General features: G+C 41.3%; 2 protein-coding genes across 13 annotated transcripts in view; both read left to right on the forward strand.

The window, feature by feature from the left end:
* Nucleotides 1-589: 589 nt before the first annotated feature.
* Nucleotides 590-9,605, forward strand: LOC103820060 (glutathione S-transferase 3). 2 transcript variants are annotated; one of them, XM_009094673.4, is made up of 7 exons: nt 590-719; nt 3,054-3,160; nt 4,950-5,001; nt 5,740-5,872; nt 7,032-7,173; nt 8,160-8,291; nt 8,837-9,605. In XM_009094673.4, the coding sequence occupies exons 2-7, from the start codon at nt 3,074-3,076 to the stop codon at nt 8,978-8,980; spliced, it is 690 nt and encodes a 229-aa protein (XP_009092921.1). In that variant the 5' UTR covers nt 590-719; nt 3,054-3,073; the 3' UTR covers nt 8,981-9,605. The 2 variants fall into 2 exon arrangements, with proteins under 2 accessions (XP_009092921.1, XP_050828711.1); XM_050972754.1 differs by having other exon boundaries at nt 696-795.
* Nucleotides 9,606-18,275: 8,670 nt separating this feature from the next.
* LOC103820069 (glutathione S-transferase-like) overlaps nt 18,276-25,671 on the forward strand; it is a 29,317-nt gene continuing 21,921 nt past the window's right edge. For 8 of the 11 annotated variants that reach the window (XM_050972260.1, XM_050972264.1, XM_050972263.1 and 5 more), the window contains exons 1-4: nt 19,294-19,319; nt 21,511-21,568; nt 23,056-23,172; nt 23,853-23,904. In XM_050972260.1, the coding sequence (XP_050828217.1) occupies nt 19,309-19,319; nt 21,511-21,568; nt 23,056-23,172; nt 23,853-23,904 (238 nt within the window). In that variant the 5' untranslated portion in view covers nt 19,294-19,308. Of the gene's footprint in view, nt 18,431-19,259; nt 19,332-21,510; nt 21,569-23,055; nt 23,173-23,852; nt 23,905-25,671 lie in introns of those variants that run through there. The other 3 variants (XM_050972269.1, XM_050972268.1, XM_050972266.1) reach the window with 3 other exon arrangements.

Genomic DNA, 25,671 nt, shown 5'->3' on the forward strand with positions numbered 1-25,671 from the left:
CCCCATGCAGCGCCTCACTTGGATGTGTCTGCAGTCTTGGAAGCTTGACTACCCTACGTTCTCCTACAAATGGACCTTGAGCTTGTTTGGAGGTTCTAGCAGGGGAGCGCAGCTACCGTATACCCTTGACCGATGAACGGTACCGTCTCTATCGGGGAGGTCGTCCTCTTCGACCGAGCGCGCAGCTTCGGGAGGGACGCACATGGAGCGTTGAGGGAGGAAGGGGACACCCGCCTAGCCAGCCAGATCAGCCGAATCAACCCTGGCGATCAATGGGGTGACAGATGTCGCAGCCAGATCGCCCTCACATCCAGACAAAGAGCGTTTCCCACACAGTATTTATAGCTCAGTACTGCCGGCTCTTTTACATCATGGTTTGTACCATTGTTGAAAACCCAGTGACAAAGCGCACGGAATCAGCACTTTGCAGCGAGGAAATCTCCCGAGAGAAACGGGTTCTTAACCCAGAAAAAAAATTTTAACGAAATTCTTTGGGGCGAGATGTCCTTCCAGAAGGCTTTGCGAAACTTGCAAATTCACGGCTTCCCATTGGCGGCTGCTCCGCTCGTCGCCGATCCGCGGCCTGGGCGGGGAGGGCTGCAGGCGGGGCCGGCGGCTGCGGGCTGCAGCTGATCGCGGCTGCGGGCGGGGCTGGCCAGAGTGCCCTGCCTTGGGGTGTCGTGTGCTCGCTCGATGTCACCGCTTAACCCTCCGTGTGTGTGAGTAATGTGGGCCCCTGGGATTTCTCTCTTCCTGTTCCCCCCGCCAAGCCGTGCCCGCGGTCGCTTGGCTCAGGTGAGGCGGGGAGCCGGGAGTCTGTGGTGGTCTCGGGCCCGAGTCGTGGATCCGCTCCCGGTCACCGGCTCCCCGTGTCACAGCACAGACCGGTCGTCATCTCCTGCCTGCCAAGGGCTTGTCCCCGGGAGGGGTGGGAGCTGCTGCCTGTCCCACGCTGAGCACGGGACGTGCCCCGGGCTGGTGTTGCGGGTGCAGAGTGGAAGCGATGTTGGGCTGCTGAATGCAGGCAGGGAAAATCGGGCCCTAGAGCCCTGGATCTGCGGGACGTGCGAAACACAGCTGCCCCCCCGGCCCTCTTCACCGATGTTCTTCTGGTCCGTGTTCTCCTTGCGTGGGAGCAACCGCTTCTTGCACTAATATTCATGTTCCCTCATACCCCCGTTAGCCCAGATGGCCTTCAGCAATCACAGCAAGGGAGCAAATTTTTCACAAAGCCCACTTTCCTGTTGAGGAGTCTGGCTGAGGGGAATGGACAAGAACCTACCAGTAATTGCAGCTCCTGGCTGCAAATTGCCTCTTTGCCTCTTTCTGATGAAGGGCAGAGAAGGGAGAAGCTCTTTGCCCATCACCAGGGTGCTCCTTCCATCCGATTTATTTCACAAGTTGGACTTTCTCTTCCAGTATGGCATAACAGGCTTAGTCCTAGGAACCTAGAGTGCTACAGCTCATTTCAAAGTTTGTTGATCCCCCAGTATTTAAGAAGATATTATTTATAAAGTATTGTAAAAGAAGCACCCACCATGCCTTTTCCTTGAGGTGTGTTGGGCATCAGTGACTTGCTTATGTCCTGTGACCTGATCACTGGCCTGCTAAGAGCAGGTTTCCAGAAGTGGCAGTGAGGAAGAGTTGACTCTTCTGTTTCTTAAGTTTTTAAACTACAACTTAAAAATCACCTTTGGCTTTTTTCTTCTTTCTCTGTGAATGTAACTGTATTACAAGTAGCACCTGTTTAATTCTGTTCTTTTGTGTAGTTCACAGTGATACTTTTCTGATTCACTTCTATATTTATCAGCAGTAGAGATAGTACTTGGCAGTGTTTCAGGTGCTTGTCACTTACCTAAGAGCAGTCAGAGCCCCCGAGCAGGCAGGGGTGGAATAGCCTGGCTGGTTTGAATTCCCATGGCCTGATGCACTCTCATATTTCGTGTTCTCTTTTCATGCCTGTTGGGTAACAAGCGGATCACTTTGTGCATGCTCAAGGTCTTTTTTCCTTCTGCTTATGAAGCAGCTCTTGGAACACTGGAAACTGAAGGTTATTGTTTGCATGCCAAGAGCCTCTTTTCCAGAATTACTTGAACTGTGGATTGAAGTGACAATAAATCACCTTACAGAGGGAAAACACTTCTCAGCTGCAGGAAGCACTTGCTATAAGGGAGTTCTGCATGTGAAATGCCAGTGTGATTAAATTGGATTGCTCTTTTGGTTTATGGCTCTACAGTGGAATCCAGTTCTTGATGAGGCCTAAACAATAGTCCATTCAAAAAATAACAATTAATAGCCTCATTTATGAAGTCATTAAAGAACTAAAATGCTACTTGCAGAGCAGCATTGGATCATCTGAAAAGTCCATAAAGTTTTGCATAGCAACAGGGTTTATTAATAGAAAGAAATGCAGCCTGTAGAAGGATAAGTAGTGCAACACTCTGAAACTCTGGATTTTAATCTGGATTATTACTGAAGAAACAGGCCATTCTTCTGAAGTTTCTACTGATCCTCATATTGTGATATATTTGAAGTTTCTACTGATTGCTGGATAACCACAGCTAGGGAAAAAAAAGTGAGAGGCTAAAAAGTACATTCCCATGCTTCACCCAAATGTGTAGAATTAATGTTTAGATACTTTTGGCATTCCTTGATACAAGGTCTGCCAGTTTTGGAAATTTGGTTTAGTACCTCTTCTCTTTGATCAAGACTTGACTTTTAGTGGTGTCTGCATAACTTCAGTGCTAAAACTTCTATTTCCTAAATGTTTTAAGGTTTTTCTTCGCGGTGATTTAAATTTTTTTTTCTGTTATCTCCTACTTAGCAACTTGATGCTTACTTTTCCTGAATTTCAGGGGGATGAAAAGTCTATAAAATAGTTTGACTTGACTGTGCAGCAAGAAAATCAAATCAGTTTAGACTGAACTTTGCTAAAATATTTCATCAATAATTAATTTAAATTATTGTTGTGTGAGTGACCTGTGAACCATTATTCCAGCTGCAATCAGATTTCTGTATATTTAATAACTTACTATCTGTTATATCTCTTTTAGGTAACAGAAAGTTTGAAGTCATGTCCACAAAACCAAAACTTTACTACTTTAATGGAAGAGGCAAGATGGAATCGATTCGTTGGTTGCTCGCTGCAGCTGGGGTCGAGGTTTGTCTTAGAATTTTTAACTTCTAGCTGCACATTGGTAAGCTTATCTTTGGGGCAGATCACATGTTTTTAGTCAAAAAAGAAAAGGCATCTGGAGATGCAATAGTAAATGAAGGTTGGCTATTCAGTGTAATTAAATACTTTTACTTCAGGCATACAAAAGCATGGCTTCAAGTTACAGTGTTTTCTGAGCAGTGACACTGTAAGCAGTGACACTTGCTTAACACAAGAATGTGCAGTCCTTAATTAAGCACTTGATTAGTGAGCAGAGCTGCTGAGCTGATAGATGTGTTGCTTGCATAACAAGTGTTATCTGTGCCTGGTAAAACAGCGATTTACTTTCTCTAGTCTTCCTGTTTTCAGTTAAATGCTTACATGGAGATTTTTGTTTTATTTTTCACTCCACTGGCTGCATCCTCCATAAGCTGTAACACAAAATATGTTGTGTCTAGCATCATTTAGATGAAACTTAGCAGGGTGAAGTCAGCAAATTGACCCACATGTATAGGGAAATCAGAATCTCTAAATACTTGGGTAAAACAGGTAAAACAGCCTTTATTTTTTCTGATGGTATATCATTTACTTATACATTTGCTGGCCATCTTGGTGGTAAACTGGTAATACAGTTTGAGGACACAAAGCAATAGTATTTGCTCTGAGTGTCCTCTTCTACACAATAAGCTGTTACAGTACATACAGTTACTTGTGTACTGAGCCAAGGAATACAAGTTTTTTTTAAAAGACCACCAGTCTTTTTTTGAAGGTCTTGCAGAAGACAGAACTGTCTGCTTCCCTCCATCATTTGTTCCTATGTTTTAAGTCCCTCTCTCTTCTTTTTTCTTTTTTAAGTTTAAAAAAAGCTGTCAAGAAGTACCAACTACTACATTTTTTCCATGGAATATTATTTTCTCAGCTTCTCATCAGCAGAAACCTGGGTTCTGAATTTTAGACTGTGATCATACTTGCTATGGTTGAGCATTGGCAGTGTGTTAATGTGCCTGATCTTCTGGCGTTTCTCTAGTATAGCAAATCTTAATTACTGAGTGGCACAGAAGTTATGAGAGGCTGACTGAGCAAGGCATTTAGGGATTGGTATCAACCATTTTCTAGTCTCCATGTTGAGCACTGGTCACAGACATGTATGGCACATACAAACACATACATGTAGATGTCTAACTTTGGTGTCTTAATCTTGAAATCAGTTTCTCCATAAGTAACACTGATTGGACTGGCTATCCTCAGCCATATTGAGTACAACTACATCCATCTGATCACCAGCAATTCTGTATCTTTTTTTTCTCCTCTTATGAATATTTAATCTTCAGGAATCTGAAACATGCATCTGTATCAAACTTCGTGCAGGGCTTGCTACTCGTACACTATTTTGTAAAAGCTTTGTTTTAACTTCTGTTCCTGTCCAGCTCCCAAATTGAAATATTGCACAGCAGATTTTTTCCACATTCCAGAAAGCATCTTAAGGACAGCCTAGACTGTATTGTTGATTGTTACACATTACATTGCCTGTTTAATACCAAACAAACCATCTTCATTCCAGTTCTTACTGCCTGTTCTTCTGCTAGAGTTGCCCTTAGGAGCATTTATCAAGTGTCGCAGCCCAGGAGATATTGCCAGGACTTCTGTCCTTGGTGTGTTCTCCCTTAGAGCCATATCTGAAATGAAAAGAACCATGATGCATATTCTTTTCCTTTTATGTTGCTTTAAAAATTAATCTCTTCTAGAAATGTGAAAAGATTCTTATTTCCTCTTCTTCCTCAATCTCTTTTGTCAGTTTGAAGAAGAGTTTTTGGAAACCCGAGACCAGTATGAGAAACTTCTGCAAGGTGAGTCCATGTGAAACCTCAAGAAAAGTGTAACCAGACTTAGAGAAAATGTGTGAAGTCTTTGAAGACTTTATGTGTCTTTCCACACAGAAGAGTAAAGCTGAGAGCTGTGAGCAGCTGCAGAGGCTGTTTTTTCATACATGTGGACAGATGAAATTGCAAACTGAGTATCTTTCCAACCTGCAGGGTTTCTCAGGCCTCTGGATTCTTCTGTTCTCCATTTGTCTGTGCATCCCACCTGGTCCCACAAACTTAACCATGGGCTTCAGTAACCAGAAAATATGTATCCCAAAATTTCATGTTATGTCCTGATATAGCCTAAAGATTGATCATAAGAGAGAAATCTGTCAATCTCACGTTTGCTTCAAATAGTGTTTGAATAATGGAACAGAGGGGTTTTTTACATTGTTTAGAACTAGACACTTTTTTACTCAGTTGAGATGTTTAGTGTGATTGTCTCCACTGCATTTCAATTTCATTTCAAAAGCTGCTGTACACAGTCCTGACTGAAACTTCAGTGAAAATTTTTTAAAGGAAGGATGGTAACCCACAATAATTGTGCTTTTCAGTTTAATTTGTCTGCACCACTGTAGTTTATTTTTCGCATGGAAGAACTCCAGTTTAATACAATGGCTACCCACAGCAAGCTCACCATAAAAGCCACGTTCCTCTGAAGACAGCAAGAAATCCAACATGGAGTTATTAGATCAGTCAAATAACGTGTGTCTGTCCTTTTAGGTGGATCCCTGCTGTTTCAGCAGGTGCCCATGGTGGAGATAGATGGGATGAGGATGGTGCAGACCAGAGCTATCCTCAGCTACATTGCAGCAAAGTACAACCTCTATGGGAAGGACCTGAAGGAGAGAGCCTTGTATGTAAGAGTATTACTCTTCTTGAATTTAGTATAGTAGTTCAGATGCATCTAGAATTAATTGCATAGTTGCACACATACCTGTGCACAATCACCTATGGGCCTCGGTGATACACAACTTGCAGTGAGCCTGAGAAGTCACAGTTAGGTGCAAGCCAACTGATTTGTCTAAGTCAGTTACTTTTCACATAAAAATATTTGAGTCACGGCTTTATTGTGCCTTACTGAAAGATTAATACAGCCTGACACAGGTATTCAAGAGGTGACTGGCATGTAGATGCTGGACTACTTTTGTAACCAGAAAACTCTGGAAAGAAATGGTTCGTTTCTAACTTGGCTGCAAAATAAGAGCTGTCATTGACATTATCTGTGGTTGCATGATGTCCCACTACACTGTAAAAAGTGTGTGGTTTTGATCTTTGGGAGCTGGGGAAAGAATAGCTAAAAGCTGTTGAAAATATTGGTTTCATGTGAAATAACATCCATGTGAAATTACATCTTGATGTTGTGTCTGTGGAGGGGAAAAAAAGTATGATGGGGCTGTCTCAGTATGTAGCCTTTTTAAGGTCCATCTACAGTACAAAACCAGCTCCAATAGCTCTGGAAAAGGGACAATCTGAAGAACTGCTGTACTGATAATTTAGCTGGATGAAGAACCTGGTATATTACGGACTTCCAACCCCATTATTTATCTATTTGGCACTACTTGGACTTTGGATGAAATTCTGAAGATGGGATACATCCAGAAAATTAAGTCAGTTGGTAATGACTCCTTGTGGTGCTGTGTGTTTCTCTGGTGATTTTGAAGTGATCTGTAACCCCAAAGGTACACACTTAATCTCTGTGCAATCCTATTTTAAACCTGCACAATGAAGCAAGTAAAGAGCCAAAATCACTACAAATACAAATAAGACTCCCACTGTGACATATTTTTTTAATTGCAGAACTAATTTCCATGAGGGGGTGTGTTTGAGATTGCTTAAAAAAGCATTTCTCAGATCACACTGCAGCTTTGAAAGGAGTGGTGGGCGGTGGGGGGGGGAAGGCACCACGACAGGGGGATGGGTAATTCAATGTTTACTATTCTAAAACAAATATAAGGTGATTTGGCTTGTGAAGGTGCCTTCTGTTTAAGGTTTTTGTTTGCTTTTGTTATAAGGATTGATATGTATGTTGGAGGAACTGATGACCTTATGGGCTTCATTTTGATGTTCCCTTTCTTATCAGCAGAGGATAAAGAGAAACAACATGTTTTAATAGTTCAAAAGGCAACAAGCAGGTATTTCCCAGTGTATGAAAAGGTATGGAAGAGGATCATTTTCTTCCCTGATTCTGGAGGGCTAACAATGGGAACACTGGGTATTTCACCACAACCAGAAGCAGAAGTGTCAGTGCAGTACTTTACACCAGAGCATCCATGCTGTCTGTTGGCTGGAGGGGGATCATTGGGGTGGGTGAACCCAAGAGACTTTCAGTGTATTTTTTTCCCCATGTCCAGGTGAGGAAAGGAGTGGCAGAGCAGCTTTGATGGACCCTGGTACCCAGCCAGGGTCAACTCCACCACAGTAATTTGCATTGCAAAACCTGTGCTAATTGTCTTCTTTGTTTAACATTTCAAATACATCTCAGTTGGGTTTTTGGAAACACAGTAATACACTGCTATCACTGCTGCATTTTAGCCATACTGGAATCTTGGTGTTTCTCTAATAGTTTGAGAGGTAGGACCCAAGAGGTACTCTCAATGGAAATTAATATGCATGGACGGGATGATCTAGCAGAAATAGCTCCTCTCCATTTTAAAGACTGAAGAGAAAACAGTTTTTCACTTTGCAAGGTCTCCTATAAGTGGTTGCCAGGATGCATTCTACCCTATATTCCACTTGTTGCATCTTAGCCTTTATGCTTTAGGCCGATCACCTCTTTTATAATCTCAATTTTCCCAGTGAAGCTGTAAAAATGTATAGATAAATTAGACTTGAAAAAATCCAGATAAATTAGACTTGAAAGATGTGAATACCAAGAAGGTATCTAACCCTATAGTCTAGTACACAAGGTTACCTAGAGCTGTAGGAAAAAAGGATTGATAAGAAAAACCCTGGGATTCTGGATTTCTGCTGTAATATGATCAGTGACTGCTGGCATATCCCTGTTCCCCCTGTTAGCTGCATGGGAGAGAAGAATTAAAAGGAGACAGTACTGTTGCAAAGAAGGTGTGCCTATGAATTTTGAAAACCTGAACCTCAGCTGGCTATCCACACCTGAATGTTTTCATCTATAACATTTCTAGGTTTTGAAAGACCATGGGCAGGACTTCCTTGTTGGCAACAATTTTAGCTGGGCAGATGTTCATCTTCTTGAAGCCATTTTAATGGTAGAAGAGAAGAAGTCAGATGTGCTCTCAGGCTTTCCTCAGTTACAGGTACCTTGCACTAACAAGATGCTCACATGGCTATAAATGTCATAAATTATATTTCAAAGTCTGTTCTGTGTAAATAATTCCACAAACATTTGTTACTTTTTCATTGTAGTCTTGCTTTTCCTGCTTTAGGAAGAGCCTTGTAAGATGTTTCATCTAGAAAAACTCTTTATTTTCTGGAGTGACCCCTGTACACATCTGAAGAAATGCACCCCCCCTTTTTTGACTCTCACCAGTTCTGTGATACTGCTAAGTGGAAGATATTTTCTGTATCACAAGAACGATCTGAGTAATGTACATATTAGAAACCACAGATACCTTAACACTTCATCCCATATCAATGCAAGACAGATGGCTCATCTGTTACTGTGGAAAATAAAATGGTTGAAGTGAGTGGGAGTAAAATTCATCCACACTTAAAACCATATTTCCTGTCTTCTCTCCACATACAGCTTGTTAAAGGATGTTACACAAATCAGTAAAATAGGGTTTTTTCTTGTGTTACTTTCTGTTCTTTAAATACCATGTACTTACTGTTTGCATTTTAGGCATTTAAAGCAAGGATAAGCAGCATCCCCGCAATCAAGAAATTTCTTGAGCCAGGAAGCCAGAGGAAACCTGTTCCTGATGATAAATATGTAGAGACTGTCAGGAGAGTTCTCCGCATGTATTATGATGTAAAAGCAAATTAGTTTGCCTGGCTGCAGGCTGTAAGAGAGCTGCCAGATTGCACACATCCAATTACACTGTGAAGGAAAGCAAAGGGGTGTTCCAGAGGTGTTTCAATGGGCAAGAGGTCATGCCCTCACACAAAATACTGTAGGCAGGTCTCTTTTATAACACTTCAATACTAGCCTATTTTCTCCTTCATCCATCTTGAGATTTTTTCTAGTAATTTTAAGCAAGTGAAATGGCAGCAAGCACACTGTCTTCCTAGAGACTTTGTGGAACAGCAGAAAAGAGAAATGTGAGTTGCTGACTGATAGCTTCATTATGTCATGCTATTTCTGAGGACTTTTTTCTAGATCCAGATCAGATTTTTATATGATGACTGGTCCCAATGTAGGCCTTTATTCTTCTTTAATATCACTGTTGGCAAATGAAACAAAGAGTTTTTAAAGAAAGTAGGAGTGAGGTCTTTCTCCTGCCAGTTCTACTGGACATCAGTGACTTGTCTAAATGTCAACCCTGTGCCTTTATAGCTAAGCTGCACTTTTATTACTGAATTAAGAAATAAACTGACTGCCAAATAATGTTTTTGTTTAACTGCTGTATCCAGAGGAGCTGTACTAACCAAATAAACTTTTTATAAAGTCACATTGTCCTGTTGTCTTGTGAATGAAAGCTGGGACTTGAAAACACAATTTTTACTTTTCTTGGAGGATAAATTTCTTTTTATTTGATATGAGGAGGGTCGTTGTTAACTCACATGCCTCATGGAAAGGTATATTTTGTTTGTGTTTATAAACAAGAGTGGAGATGTGAAGGAGAGGTAGTAAACCATCACACAAACTTGATATAGCTCCATTCTAGTACCAACGAAACTCAAAATGTTTCTTGTCCTTTTTTAAAAAAATTCTATGGTTTCCACAGATAGCTAGACAAAGGAATTTTAAATTATCTTAATCACCTAAAAAAATGGCACTTAAGGTATGGAAAGCTGCTCTGCAGGATGTTACTTTGATGTTTCATATTTGTTATTTATGGTTCTACATTAATGACATAGCTTATAAGAAAAGGCTTGTAAGCTATGTCATTAATATAGAAGGCTTGCTCAATCTCTAATGGCCCTGGTGTATTCCTGTGTTAGCTGCGGGTTAAGAAATAAGATGCTGCTTGACAGTGGGATGTTGTAAGGTAAGATAAGTACACGCATCTGATATCTGATGAACAAGTTCACTTGAGAGCTCATCAGCCTCCCCACCTTCAGCATGATTGAAGTTTTCAGTGCTACAAACGCTTTCCCCTCATTGCCAGGTATACAAAGTTTGTATTGACCTATAGTAATTTATCAGCTAATGTAATGTCATTGTAGTTACAGTTCAGTCCTTGGTTTAATCTCAGATTAGTTCATTAGAAAAGTTTGATCCACTGAAGTTGTGGATCATAATTCCTTTGCTAAGTGAACTTTTTCTCCACAAAAGGAGGAAAGTTGTGTAATGCTGTTCAAGAGTGCCACAAGCAAAGATGCAGCAGATGTAGGAGATGCCTCTGCCAGTACTTCTTGGTGATAAGCCTAACAGCTGCTGGTTATTCCTATCAGTAAATAGAATGGTACAGCAGCAATGAATGTCAGCAGAAGAACAGCTGGCACTGATGCCTTGTCATCAACACTGCATGTGTTTGGGACAGGGTTAACTTCAGCATAGCTCAAGAGTAGTTGTATGGACTGAATGACACTTAAACAGCATTTGGTGCACTCTTGAAGCACATTTTTCAGTTTAATTTCATCCAGAAACAATCCAGTTTGTACACTCCAAGATCACACTATGATGGGAGCCAAAGCACAGTTAAGAAATTAATTTTTAAAACATCCTCCTGTTCCAGACCACTAATGTAGACATACCCTGTAAGGCTCCAGATCTGGCCCAGGAGATGGTTCATTTCCTGATATTTCAGGAAATTGTTGATAAGAACTTCCAATTTTGTTTCATTATTTTTTACTTATCTTGGTTTGTTTTGAAATTAAAAATGCCTAAATGTGTTTATACATTGTGAGGACTTCTCCATGCAAAATTTAAAGCCATGTTTGCTTATGCAAGGCTGCACAGTGCTGTGGGCTAACTCTGTCTGATAACCTTCTTATTTTTATATTCTCATGCAGGTTTGTCAATTTACTTTCTAAACTGTAAAGAGCAGCAGGTTTACAAACTGTTAGTGTGATCTTCCATATTCCGGGCAAACTAGGGATGAAATCATCTTACATCTAAGTCTTTTACAGAATACCTTTTTTAACTGAGCAACCTTGAGTCCTGGTAAGCACTCTAGCAGTAATTATTTAGGGTGTTAGCTGACTTCAGTAATGCTTTTGCAACACATAAGAGCTCTTCAGTTCTATTACCAACCTTCAAGACAGTGGTAAACAAGTAAAATGTACAGATGTTTGGTGCTGTTTCTCCTATGTCTCTCAATGCTGCCAGCCCAATAATTCCTGGTTAAATGTTACTTAATGCACAATAACCTCAGGATTTGTTTCACTCTTACCTGTCACAAATCACTTAGGTGTTAGACAAGCAGTTTTGATGTGTTCCTCAAGAAGGACTAGGGGTTTTCTTCAACTCTTGCTTTGCTAAGACCTCCTTATGTACAAATCAGCCTAACCATCATTCTGATAGCCAAGTAAATTATGCTTAGCAGGGGTAAAGGTTGTGATCCTATACAACCATTTTTGGTTTAAAACACTCTGCCAATGGAATGACAAGTTCATTTCCACTGAAAACACTGGGATAATTCTCTCTGATTTACTAGCAAGTACAGGGTATTTGCTTTTGCAAAAATTATGGTTTCTGATGACAGTATGGGATCTTTACTTGTGCTTGCATTGTGCTTGCTGATGTTTTGATAGATTGCAGTTAATTCCAGTGGAACTGTACTATTTGTTTAAACACATCTGAACGTGCAAAAGAAGCATCAGCTTTTCATAGGAGTTTTTCAAGTCTCCTGCATGCTTCTTGTGGCACTTCTCATCTGACTATAGCAACATGAACCATAGGGAAAAAAAAAAACAAAAAACAAGCAAACAAAAAACCCCAACAAGATGCCAGATTCAGGAAAAACTAGCCAGGTCGACTGGAGGGTTTCTAACACTGCTTCTAGCAGGCACTTGGCGGATATTCATTCCTCTGTTTAGTATCACTTGCCAACTGCCACCATAGGCAAAATAGACTTGATGTGGGGAAAATTTCTTTATTACCAATTAATATAGTTGGTGAGAAAGAAAAACAAAAACTTGAACACCTTCTTCCCACTCCTTTTCTTCCCAGACTCATCCTCCCTCTTTTGTTCCTGACACCTCTGCCTTCTCCCCTCCTTTTCTTGGGCTCTCCCTCACTTTCTCTCTCTGTTTTCCCCAGGCGCTCTGTCCTGCAGTGTTTTGCAGCTTCTTAAACTCATTCCCCACGCCCGCCCCGGCCCTGGCCCAGCCGCGCCCTGCGGGGTGCGGTTGGAACCGGCTGGGGCAGCCCCGGCCTCCCCTCACCGAGCCGCCGCTGGAGCCAACGCCCCGTACAGCCGTGCCTGGGTCGGTGCCTGGTTAAAAAGGCTGGTCCCTCAGCGGGTTTCCAAGCGGGTCGCGGGCATCACTGGGACCTTCTGGTGCTGGCCAGACCTTTGAGGTCCAAGACGGCCGAGATCGCGTTGCAGCGGCGTGTAGGACCTGGACACCAGGGCGCCTGGACGCTGCTGCTGCAGAGTTCTCAGGAGGCTGCACTCTGAACCCAGCCTTGCTCCTAGGAAAGGCTATTTTATTTGCTGCTGGGGGGAAATTTGAGTCGTAAGCAGCTCCTCGGCGTGTCCCCGGGTTCCCTTTATCAACTCGGGAGCTCTGAGCATGGAATTAGCCTGACATTACTTTTCCTGCCCCCAGGTGGGGCCCTGCGCTTCCCTGAGGGGCCCTCGGTGGGGTCTGGCTGGAGCGAGGCGATGCAGCCCGGAGCCATCCTCAGCCACAGAGTCCCAAAAGTACACTCGCCTGAGGGACAGACCCTGGTGCAGCGACTTCAAACCTCTACCAGATGCTCGGTTTTAATATGTGAAACTTACGGAGTCAGTGGCAACAAATAATATTATCAGAATGCAACTGATCTGTAAGGTATGGTTAACCTCTGAGCGCCTGAGTGGAAGCATGTCTGCAAGCCACTTTGGAGTACAGGGCAGAGAGAAGAGTATATACACACATTTCCAGCAGCTCCTTTCAGGCTTGGTTTCCGTGCAGATGTCTGTTGGAATTTCTCGTGCTGCAGCCTGTGCCTGTTGTCTTTCTACTTTAACTATGGTCCTCTGAGGAGAGTCTGGTCCTGGCCCCTCCATCCCTACATATTAGGTAGGTGAAGAGAGAAACCAGATCCTTGGCACTTCACTATTTCACATTTTTATCAAAGGGCTAAAAGAAAAATTAGCACATTTCATAGTAGATAAGGCAATAATAGGTGGGAAAGTTGAAATTCAGTGATCTGAATCAGTATTCCATACATAGGAATAATAATAAACCAGAGGCATTTAGTCTAATTAAATGCACTTTACCTAAATTCCCACTGATATGAGAAGCAGGAACTCAGAGGAGGAGGAGCTGAATACAATGGATAATCAGCCACATGCCAGCTCCCAGTGTTCCACTGACATCTGAAAATGCTAATGTGACCTTGGCGTATAGTGGAAATTTTCAAATAGCATCATTGTATGTCTGACTCTGACATTGACCCAAGAGCTACCTAGCTGTAGGTACCACTTAATCCTAATGCAGAACAGGGGACAATTTTGTAGTTATGCTGCAGATTTGAATTGCTTACCCTACAAGCACTACTTTTCATTTCAGACCAATTTCAACACTGCACCTCTACCATTTAATCTCACACCTGGAAACGTCATCCAAGAGAAGATGGAATGGAATGTTAGCCTTTCTGGCAAGAGAAGGGGAGAGTTCCCCTCATCATTCAGCCTCACATACCAGAGCTTAGTACATAGGCCCCAGCCCTGCCAGTCTACTTGGATACACATTAGTTCAAGTAGAGAATATTCTTCTACTCACTTTCTCAAGGATGTAGTTATCTTATTTAACTCTTGCTATTATTCAGCAGACAGTTTTGCTGCAGAATGTTAGTCACGGGGTGCTCTGGGAGACACCTCTTCTGGATTTCTTTGAAAACCTGATTTGAACAATTATTTCTGAGAAGTTTCAGAATGGGTTGCACAGAGACAGCTTTGAAATAAGCAATGTAACTCTGATACTTTTCAGAGCATCTTGTTGTTCTACGTTCTCCCAAAGTATTCCCACACAGCAAAACAGAGCTGTGACAGGAGTGTTTGTGTCTTAATTAAACAGGCACACTATTTTTCTAGCGCCATGGTGCTTTTTTGCTAATAGTAACAGGTGCTAAAATTAGGGCAGTGTAGGGCTGAGGCTGGAGAACATGTATCTGCAGGATCTGGGGGCCATTTTTACCCTTACCATGTAAGACTTCACTAGTTGGATAGTGTCCTGGCTCTCCTTGAAGCAAGAGGGATGCCTCTTCAAAACTAGCAAATGAGCTGTATAGGTTAGGACCCCAAAGATTTTTGTGTCTTTTCTGCTCATTCCAATATAGAAGATTCGGAATCTCCACTTTCAGCAGTGAAACATATCCCTATCAACACTTTTCCAACATAAGTGTATGTCCTGTATTTTATTATTACAACTTCATTACCTTGTGTATAAAGATCACAGGCAGTTTCAGCATGGGTGATCTTAAGCACACCCAAGCCATCTTTCAGTATTGGTGCTACTGTAAGGACAATTCAGGTCTCTGTGTACATCCATTCAGTTTAACCTCTCACCATGCAGGCTGATGAAAAGAGGCCTGTGTATGTGTAAGGGAGCTGTTACCTTTGTGAACAGGGCACTGAGGTCCTGCTAACTACCTGGGCAAGATGAACCAGATTCCTATTCCATTATCAAACTTGCATTGAGAACTTCCCTTTGAGAACAAAAGAACAAAAGCACGTGAAGGTCTGCGGTAATCCGTGGTTTTCCTGGGCCTTATATGAGTCCAGTCCAGATAGCTTAAGACTCTAGCCCACACGCACCCACATAGACGAAAGTAAAAGACGAGAGGCGCTCTTCTCCACGTGGCTGCAAGTATCCTGTTTATTGGCTTGGTGCAAGACACAGGTAGTGGGGTCACCCAGGTAGAAAAAGAGGGCATGGAACTCTCACACAGGAGGTTTTATACTCTAGGGGATGGGGGTGAGTGAGAGGGGACCGGAGCCAATGGGATGCCACTGGGGAGGGGCGAATTACCTATGGGACAGGCAAGGTGTGTGTAACGGGAGGGGGGGGGGTGTGAGGGGGAGACCATGTAATGAGGGAGGGGGAAAAGCCATTTACTTGACCCAACATGCTCAGTAGAAATTGCCCATCACTAGTGCAACAACAACAACTAAATAAACTATTTAGTGCAATACAACAAAGGTCTGTATCTAATCCAATGCACTTATCTTTCCCTTCACTTTTTATGTATCTTGTACCATATTGCAAATTTCTTCTGATATTTTTTCATTTGTAGTTTTAATGGAAATGTAACAACTGTTGGACATGTGCAATATACAGAACTGACTAAGGATGCAGAAATAAACCTGAAATGAAGGTTTAGATTGTTAATAACTTCATTGCCTCTGCTCTGGAGCAAAACTCAGAAAAGTCATTAGATTTTTAATTCCTGTAAACATTTTTCCTATTGAATCAAGCTGGTTACAGTCTTTCATATCTGTCAGACTTCTGTGGACACCTGTCCAGCAACTGATGGAAGCTGTCCTGATGGTAGAAGAGAAGGTGCCCTCCATTCTCTCCAAGTTTCGTTTTCTGTGGGAAATTAAATCAAAGAGTTATTAATTTCAAATACATATTAATTTCAAATTTTGAGGAAGACAGAATGTTTGGCAGTTTCTTGCACTCTTACAGAATGCAGATGTAATCAAGAGAGAATCAGGAAATACAACCAATACAAAGAATAAAGAAGGAAAAAAGCAGAGCTGAGAAATGTATGTGAAAAGTGAATTACAAATGAATTAGTTCCAAAAATTATTAGATAAATTGTTTTTTATGCATGTGATTTCAGTATGAGAGACAGAGAACGGCTTTCATCTCTCCTATCTTATAATAGAAGTGGAAGAACACAATTAAATAAAAGCAGCAAAATACAAGCAAATAAAAGCAACATTTTCACACTAAGACAGTGGATCTCATTGTTAGAGGATGTCATTGAGGCCAAGAATTTAAATGGATGAAAGTAATGTGAAGGATATAATGAACGCAGTGAAATCTGGAAAGATATTGAACATTCAGGGGCTAAGCAGCTCTCCGGTGCAAGAAGATTAAACTGTGAAAGGCAGGTAATCCCAGTATTGCTCACTGTGTGGTTTTAAACCTTGTGTTGTAGGCTTGTACCATCTGACTTGCATTTGCTTTTCTCTGAAGTTGGATCATCTACTCTTAGGAAATTGCCTTCTCCCTCATCATCAGCCCTGAGCCACCATCTGATGAAGCTGATTTCATAGGCTTTTGTTGGCTTGGTTAAAGGTTTTCCCAACCCTATTCTTAGTAGTAAAAAATAAAAACATTCTTTAAACCTAAGTTTAGGTTATTAGTAGTTTTAGTTGTCATAATGCACATAAAGTGAGAGTCTTAGAAAGACCCCCAGAACACAACAGATACCAAATAGAGGAAATAAACACTAATACAAGTTTATATCAAAATATGATGTAATTACGATCCATGAGCTATTTAAGTTAAATATTTTACAGTTTGTAAATTTGTAAAATATACTAAAGGTAAGTTTCAGTTGCGTTTGAAACCTTGATCTTGCCTATCTCGTGTCTTGATAAAGCAGCCATTTGACCATGTTGAGATAGTTAAATCAATAAAGACTAAACAATCTAAATAACAATGTACTGAAAACCGAATCTCCATTGAAACTCTCCTCACAGCACTACAGTGGGTGTAAATCAGAATTAGAGTTATTGTTTTCAGACTTTCCTATGCCAGTGGTCCAGCTGAGAGTCAAAGAGCTCTAGGAAATATGTGTGAGGGTTACTACAGGCTTGGTTAACCTTGCTTTGGGCAGTCAGTAAAGCTTCCTGCACAGAACCAGAGCAGTCACTGAAGGATTGCAACAAGGCTTAAGTGATGCATGACTTGTTTGAACTATTCATGTGGACTCTAATTATGTTTATCACAGTGGTGTTGTGTGTTAGTTTAGGAGCGTGCATGTTTAGGAGTGCAATAAGCAGCATGGGGAGAATCCTCCTACCCTTCTATGTTTAATTCTTTGGTGGCATTTAGTGATGTACCCTGTGCTCACCTCTGAGAGGATGCTGCAATCAGGCGTCATTCCCCAGGCCACCTGCTTTGTGAGGATTGCAGGTAGGTACATTTTGAGAAGGCTTTGAACTTACTTCATCTACAGCACAAGGAGGTGTGTCTGCAGAGCACAGTGGGAAGGTGGCATGCCAGGGCATGGTATACTCACTAGTTAAAATCTGCCTTTGCCCAAGCCCAGATCACTTCAGTGGCTCCTGGGCCCCATGCCTGCTTCTTGAATACTCACAGGTGTGGCTTGACAAATCATGTATAAAAGAAACTTATTTTCTTTTCTGCTCTAGAGGTTTTCAGAACACCTATTCAAGTTATAGATAACAGCAACCTCCTAGATATGATTACCTTCAGGTTCCAAAGGAGCTTTGTAATTACATTATGAAAGGCTGTGCTGGAAGCAAAATAAAAAGAGAACAAGGGAGAAAGTCTTTTTGCCAAACAAGAATGGGTAGAAGAAAAAAAATAATTTATTTAATCTCTGAGTATTAGCCATGTACATTCAATTTCAAAAATTAGTGCTATTGCCTTGAGACATAGGGTGGGTTGTGACATAAACTGCTCATCCATTTTTATATCAAGTAAGCTTGATACTGTATTTCAAAGTAATTGAGCCCTGTTATTCCATATTTTGAGTAACTTCTCTATGCCAAACAGCAGCAAAACAAAAAACCTGCCAAATAGTTGAATAAGCCTAGAAACTTTTGTGATTTTTCTTTAAATGATTACTGTTACCTTTAATATGACTCAGGAAAAATCCATAATTTTCTCAGTGTTTTCTAACATCTTGCTCTTGTATTTGGGTAAAATGCCCCCAAAATTCCAAGAGAACAGTTCAAATAGATGGTTACCTTAGAAACTGAGGTTAGTGTCATGGTGTAGTCAAATCAGCAAGACTGTCTGCATAGGTGTCAGTTTTTCATAAACATGTGTCTTTAAACTGGATAGTGTCAGTGTAAGAGCATTGGGAGGCTTTTTTTTCTTATTGGGTATGGCTGGAAACTCCCCCAGGCTGCAGAGTTTAAACGGCCCTGGGGAACATGCCTATGATGGGTGGAGTCTGAGTTAAGGTCAGAAGGTAAGAACTTAAAAATTCCTTTTTCTTAAAGCATTTGCATGACTATTTTAAAGTGCAACAACTAAGTTTTTTAGGGCATCTGCTGGTCTAATGTAAATTCTCTGCTTTCCTTAGTTGGTCTGTGTGCCAGGTGGACTAAAAATGGCTTAATAATTATCCACCAGTAGAAGCTGCAGGAGAGAAAATGCCAGAGAAAGATGTGTTTTAATTAGGAAATTAATTCTGTGGTCCAGTCTAGAGCTGACCAAGGCAGCCATGAAACAACTGAGGGGAAAAAGTGCAAGTCTCGAGCACTGTGTTGTTTCTTCTGGGTTTGAGCAGGAAATTTAGCCTGTGGGATATGCTGGAGTCTAATCTCAGTTCCAGGGCTAAACAGCACTTCATGCTGAGTGTTCCTGTTTTTGCAAGATTATGATCTCTTAAATTGTTCTTGCATCCCTGAGATACGTGCTCAGTGAAATTCTGGACAGGCATGTTACTAAGGCTCACTAGTAAATAGGAAATAGGACAGAAATATAGATTTTAGAAAAGAACAATTTTAAAAATTGTATGTAGTCAAATTTCATGTTGAGGCTTTTGCTAGATGTCAGGGCAGTGTATGCAAGATGCAATTATTTATTTTGCTGCAGCATAAATTCATGACATGAACCAGTTCTTCAGCAGTGTCTGGGTTAGTGCAGTAGTCCCCAAATGTCCTGTATAGTGAGGTATTTTGGCTATAGGAATCAGATATTACTTAATTAAAATTATAAGGTTTTCCATGCCTGTTCTCAACAGTCCCCAACATTTGGCTGTTTGTACCTTTTGCAAGAGTCAATTTTCTTCAGCAGGAGCAGTCAGACAGAGCTTTTCAGGAGCAAGAAACACCAGCTCATACCATGGACTACTTGTAAGCCTGGTGGTTTGTACTGTTGTTATGCAATATATGTTAGACCTTTTCCTATCTCTTTTTTTTGTCCTTCTGCCATGTGGTCTGGCTGATGAATGATAACACATTTCTCTGGCAATTGTATAACTTTAACAGTTCAGTAATTCATGGAGCATTTGATAGTTACTTCCACTAGGAGTCATAAATCCACACCGCTTCCATAGCTGCCTGGTGGCATGGCACGCTCCAAATGCATACTGAGAATCAGCATAAATATTTACAGACTCAGAGCAGCTGATAGGTCTTTGTTAATGCAGTTAATTCAGCTGCTTTTGTGCTCAGCTTTGGACTGAGTGGTGGAGCTTCTGCTGCTTCATTCACAGTAGTTAGTCAATAACCTGTATTCCAGTTGCTGCTCTTATAAAGTGACCACCCACAAATAACAATTCCAGATTTGTATTTTGAAACAGTGTATCTGTTACATCTGCTTGAAGCTTTTAGGCTTTATGGGTGGTTACTACACAGCTGTGGTGTCATTCCTTCCCCAGGTGGAAGGAGTAGTATAGTGGGGTTTGGCATATCATTTACTATCCCAGAGGCCTTTCCTTGCCCTTTTTGTGCAAACAAGGTGAATGATTTACTGTGATGGTGTTCGCAGGTGAATGATTTACTGTGACCGTGTTTCCCAGGATGAGGGAAGAGATGAGAAAGTTGACTCCATGTTTCAGAAGGCTTGATTTATTATTTTATGATATATATTATATAAAAAACTATACTAAAAGAATAGAATAAAGGATTTCATCAGAAGGCTTCCTAAGAATAGAAAAGGAATGAATAACAAAGGTTTGTCTCTGACCGAGACAGTCTGAACAGCTGGACTGTGATTGGCCATTAATTAGAAACAACCACATGAGACCAATCACAGATCCACCTGTTGCATTCCACAGCAGCAGATAATCATTGTTTACGTTTTGTTCCTGAGGCTTCTAAGGAGGTAAAAATCCTAAGGAAAGGGTTTTTCATAAAACATGTCAGTGACAATTTACCACAGTCTGGCAGTGCCAGGACAAGTGCAGCTAGCTTCAAAATCCTGAATGTCTGCCTTATGTGTTGCCCAGTGAATGGGTTCTTCATCACCTTAGGTTATCAGTATCAGGGGTTGTTCTATTTCCTTGAAAGAGCTGTCTGGCCCTGGCAGCATCCTACAACTTCTGAAAAGTGTTAATCTTTAGTACCTAGTCTTAGAAGATTTTGAGATATTTTAATATGATTTTCGGATAATAGCTACTCATCTTGCTGACGAATGTAACACAGATATTCTATACTTCTCTTACACAAATTGTAACTTATATAGAAAGGCCCAATGACCATTTTTAATTAAGGCAAACAATAAGGAATGGGTGACAGCTGTACAAGATTACTTGGCTACTAATAAAGCATCAACATATTCTATCAAAAATGAGTCAACTTTTTTAAGCAGTATATCCTGAAAGTCTCTTAGTAAAACTAGAAAAATAGTAGAGGTCTGAGGGTAATCCTGAGGCCTTGACTTTGTAGGCTGTATCTTTCCCCAAATAAATGAAATAGGTGTTTAGAGTCTGGATGAATAGGTTTGCTTTTTTAACGTAGAAGTTGCCAAGTTTCTAGTTAGTTGAGGGTTGTATCTTCTGATCTTTAGGGAATCTCAGGTGTCATTACTCATAGGGGAATGAGAAACTAAAATGACCCCACCAGACAAGACCCAGTTAGTGGGTCTGGACCTGAGTGGGTCCAGACCCACTAACTGAAAATAGCTGCCTGTATGTGAGCTACGCGTGTCAGCTCCTGTATAGTCAATAGAGATGCATTCAGCAGATCTAAAGATTAAGGTGACTTTTAACCAAGACTCAAGAGGGGTTTTTTTGTCTTTTTTTGTTTGTTTGTTTTTGGTTTTTGTTTGGTTGGGTTTGGTTTTAGGTTTTTTGTGTTTTTTTTTTTTTTTGTGGTGTTTTTGGGTGGTTTGGGGGTTTTTTGTGGGTTTTTTTTTTTTGGTGTGTGTGGAAAGGTTAAGGTAACTAAAATCCACTCAGAGCTGACAGAGTTTTTTAATTTAAAAAGTAAAAGTAAAAGTATTTATGGTAAATTTTAATTCTATGTTTGTCATTGTTCTTCTCTCATAATTCAATGCCGCATAAAATCTCTTGTTATGTGAAATGATAAAATGATACCTGAGGCTTCTTACTCCTACTCTTCTTCTGCAAACAAAAGATAATGTTTCCAGGAGGATTGAGGTTTGTATACTTGATATTTCATTCGTTGGCTTTTTTTGTTAAAGTCTTATTTTCTGTAAGTTTCTGTGCGTTACAAGTTGGGGCAATGTGTGTTGACATGATAGAGATGTAACAAAGCTGAAAAGTATGATAATGAAAGAAGCACTAGCTAGTTGTTGTGAACTATATTGATAAACTGCCTTTCAGTGAAAAGTAGTCACACAAGATGCAGAAACTAATAAAACACTGTCTCTAGAGCCAAGCATTGTAATTAGGAACAGCTATTCACACTTTGAAACTGAACATGCTTTTTTCCATAGTGTGTATTTGGATTATATTTATTAAATTACCCTAAATATCCCTATTTATTTTAGTACCATGACTGGAATTGCTTAAGGGAGAACTCTCAATCTTGTTTTTATTTAAGTGAAGTTTGGGCAAAATATGGTCCAAATGTACTTTTAAGTACAAGTACTTTGTTTTAGTACACCTACAAAGCATTGTGGCTAGAAGAAAACACCACTGGAGTGTACTGAGCCTGATTCAAATAAGAAATGTCAAATGGATGCAAGGTGTGACAGATGTAATGTTGCAGCTGTGGCTTTAACTCTGGGAAAACTGGAGTCATCTGGAAATTTTTTTAAGTGAGGCACTCTGAGCTGTTAGGATATGATTAGGAGGTCTGTTTTAAAGGGCTTTTTTTCTTCTGCTCATCAGTGTATGATACAAGTGTCTTTGTGAAGGGGAATGCTATTAGTGATCTTTCAGAGATTAGGGTGCGAAGCATCAACAGCCTCCATGTGCCAGGCCCCCTGGAAACACAGGGCCCCCATGCCCAGGGGGTACTTCTCAGGGCACATGAAGCCGATGCAGCTAGGTTCCACATCTGGCTTTGAGGGACACCTTGAGGCTGCTGTAAGCAGCAAGGAAATGGGTTGTAGCCATGCAGGATGGCCAAAGAAGCTCATCCTGTTTCATGGAATACAGGGGATATCAACAATTTGTTCACCCGTATTTGAGGAAAGAAATGGACTGCATATGAAGTTGCAAATGCACATATGGCAAACAAAGCTAGACAAATTTCAGCCTACTGGTAAAACATGTTTTCCTTTCCTTCTTTTCTTCTTTTCAATGATGATGATGGGCAGTGAGGCTAAGTGAGTAATTTCCCTAAGGATGTGGCAGGATTTTCAGTAGCTTTGTTTAATTGTCCTAGGCAGCAGTGTTCCTGCTATAGCTAGGGACTCATATCACTTGTTTAAACAGGTCTGTGTTTGCTAGCAGTCATAAGAAACCTCCCCGGCAGCACTGGGGAAGGCTTTACAGAGTCAGACATCTTGCCTTTCCTAGCACTGGCTGTGTGGTGTCACTGGCCTGACTCTCATTTTATGTTTTGAACCAAATGAAGTTTAAACTTCAACACGTATAGTGAGAATAAAAGGTGCTATCTCCCCTCAAAATAACGGTGCTTAATACACCAGTTTTATGAGATGCTGTTTTCTGCTTAGTGTCTTTCAGGGAACCAGGAGCTCAGAAAAATGTCGGGGAAGCCCAGGCTTACCTACTTGAATGGAAGGGGCCGGATGGAGTCCATACGATGGTTGTTGGGAGCAGCTGGTGTGGAGGTTGGTTGACATTTCCAGTAGAGTGTTACAGACTGGTGTTCTCTACTTTCCTCTGTGAGGGAGAATTTAACGTGCACGTGGCAAATAAAAGCTGCATGAGGGTGGCTAAATTCTTTTGTTTGGTGGCACGGCATGTTTGTAACTACCTTGTTCTGTGATTGATACTTGGGATGCAAACTCAGTGGTGTTTAGAGTTTATTAGGAGTGGTAGCAATCTCCTGAAGTGATTAATCATAAGGGAAGAAAATGGGGATTTATTTAAAGGGCCTTTATTAATCATAAATTATCTATCTGTGCTAACAGTCTTATTAAGTTTGCAGTTGCAATGTGTGTAAGCTGGGGTGGGGTTAGAAATACTTGATGTAACTTGTGCTTCCCTTGGCACTGGCTCCATCCTGTCTTGTTTCTGTAGATGCCTGCACTCTGCTTGTGCTTGGTCTTCAGTTATTTCTAAATCAGTGCACTGATGCAGAAGTGTCCGCGCCCTTCTTCTGCTCCCCATCAGCTACCAGGGTGTGGGAGGGATCCTTGGGACATCTGCACCTAAACAGTGCAGTTGCAGGTCTGGCCCATTACCTTTTGCTTGACTCAGTAATTCTGGGCATGGTTATGTGCTATCACTTAACAGAAGAAAAATGTTCAAATACAGCAGCGTAACACAATTCTCATGCCTTTTTCAGTTTGAAGAAGTTTATTTGGAAACAAAAGAGCAGTATGAAAAGTTAATCAAAGGTAAGAATCCTGGCACCTGAGACTTCAAAGGTGCTTCAAAATAATTGTCCAGCCTAGCTAACCTTATGGTTTGAAGTAGTTTGTTTAAACCAGTGGAAACTTCTGGGTGCACGCCTTGAATAGTGCAATACTAGTTTTGAGTAACCTGCTATTTCCAGTGCCAAATAACTGGTCTAAGCTAAAAGCCAGATTTTCTGTGATTGTGTTTATTGTGGTATGTTAAACAGGCAAACACTTCTACTTAATACAACTTACTTACCCATGCTGTTGAATTGTTAGCATGGTACCTGGCACATTTTTGGTCCAGGACAAATAGAACTCCTTGAGCCTCAGATGTGAAGCTTTCACTAGTTAAAACGCATGGAGCCATCAGGGACACCTGTGGAAAGCCTGGCATGGTCAAAGCAGCATGCCACAAAGGCTTCAGGCCAAGCTTGGGAGCAAGACCAGTTCTTCCCACACATCAGTGCAGACCCCTAGCCACTGCCCTTGATATCTGGTCAGAAGAAATCCAGCAATGAACCCCTCTACAGACACCCTGGAAAGAGAAGACCTTCCTGCCGGAGTGGGGAAGGATTTGGGACAGTGAGCAGCAGAAGAGAGTGCATATGCCTCACAGTTTACCTGCTGCGTAATACATGTGAAAGAAACCTTGGAGCAGGCTGGGCTTGCCAAGCCATACAATGAGACTTAGAAGAGGTCTTGCCTGCGTTGTGGCTGAACTCAGAAAGAAAAAGCTGTGTCTAAAGAAATTCTGTTAGGGAAAACTAAAGTGAACAAAAATAAGGCAGAAGTGGCAATAAGTAGATCAGAATTAAATTTGCAGGTCCAATTTGCTGGGACTCTTACAGTCTGGGAGGATAGTGCAGTGTGCACAAACCCACAAACCAATTATAGCTCCAAATGTAAGAGCACAGGTACTGAAAGCCCAAATCTGTATATCCTTCATAAGAGTAGGTTATCTAGAAAGAGTGATACTGTAACCAGGATTGTATCTGAGTTTATTGATGTCCAGAGAGAAGAATTAAATGGTGGTGAAAAGGATAGGGAAATTTTATAAAGATCAAGTGTTTTATGTCTATATGTTGAGCTTAAGATGGTGAGAACACAAAGAAAAAAGGTGTGGTTTAATAGAATGGGTTGAAGAAAGATAGATAAATTAGTCATCCTGATAAAGGGGCCTCTGGAATGTTGACAGTTGTGCAGGGCAGGATTCAACAGGAGTAAATCCGCACTGCTACTCCCTTCAACTTTTTTCTCTCCCTACCGGTATGTTTTTTGACAGTTTCCTGTGTTTAGACACTACCACATTGTTAGACTGGCCCAGGCATGACTTTGGCTTGTGCCAGCTGATGGTCCTCCAGGCAATGCCCCAGCAGTGTCAGGATGATGCCTGGGCCAGGGGCTGTTCCCAACAGGCAGCTTGCAGAGAGACAGTTGTTTTGGAGGCAAAGAGAGTTAAATGCCCTTGGCCTGTGCAGACCTGTACCTGTTGGCCCACAGGATGACTAATGTGGCTCAATCTGTGCAGCCAAAGGTTGCCTAAGTGGTACCTGGGTATCAGTGAGCTCTGCTGGTTGGTTACAAATAGCAGGTGATTGTTTTCTTATGTGTGCCGCACAGACCATGTTTGGACAGCACAACCCAATCCCTGGAATTACTGGTAAACTCCTTTTAATCCTGCATATGTATCTTGTGCTGTGGTTATGTGAAGTGGTTCTCCCTACAAAATGAGGGAGGAGAGGCAGTCCATTACTGATTTTAAGA

Source organism: Serinus canaria, chromosome 3, assembly GCF_022539315.1.
Source record: "Serinus canaria isolate serCan28SL12 chromosome 3, serCan2020, whole genome shotgun sequence".
NCBI lineage: Eukaryota > Metazoa > Chordata > Aves > Passeriformes > Fringillidae > Serinus > Serinus canaria.

What these genes read in the sequence shown, in the direction of transcription:
- LOC103820060 (XM_009094673.4), top strand. Translation starts at nt 3,074, where the DNA reads ATGTCCACAAAACCAAAACTTTACTACTTTAATGGAAGAGGCAAGATG. An exon ending in TCGCTGCAGCTGGGGTCGAG is followed by an intron (nt 3,161 to 4,949) that starts GTTTGTCTTAGA and finishes CTCTTTTGTCAG; the next exon opens with TTTGAAGAAGAGTTTTTGGA. An exon ending in GTATGAGAAACTTCTGCAAG is followed by an intron (nt 5,002 to 5,739) that starts GTGAGTCCATGT and finishes CTGTCCTTTTAG; the next exon opens with GTGGATCCCTGCTGTTTCAG.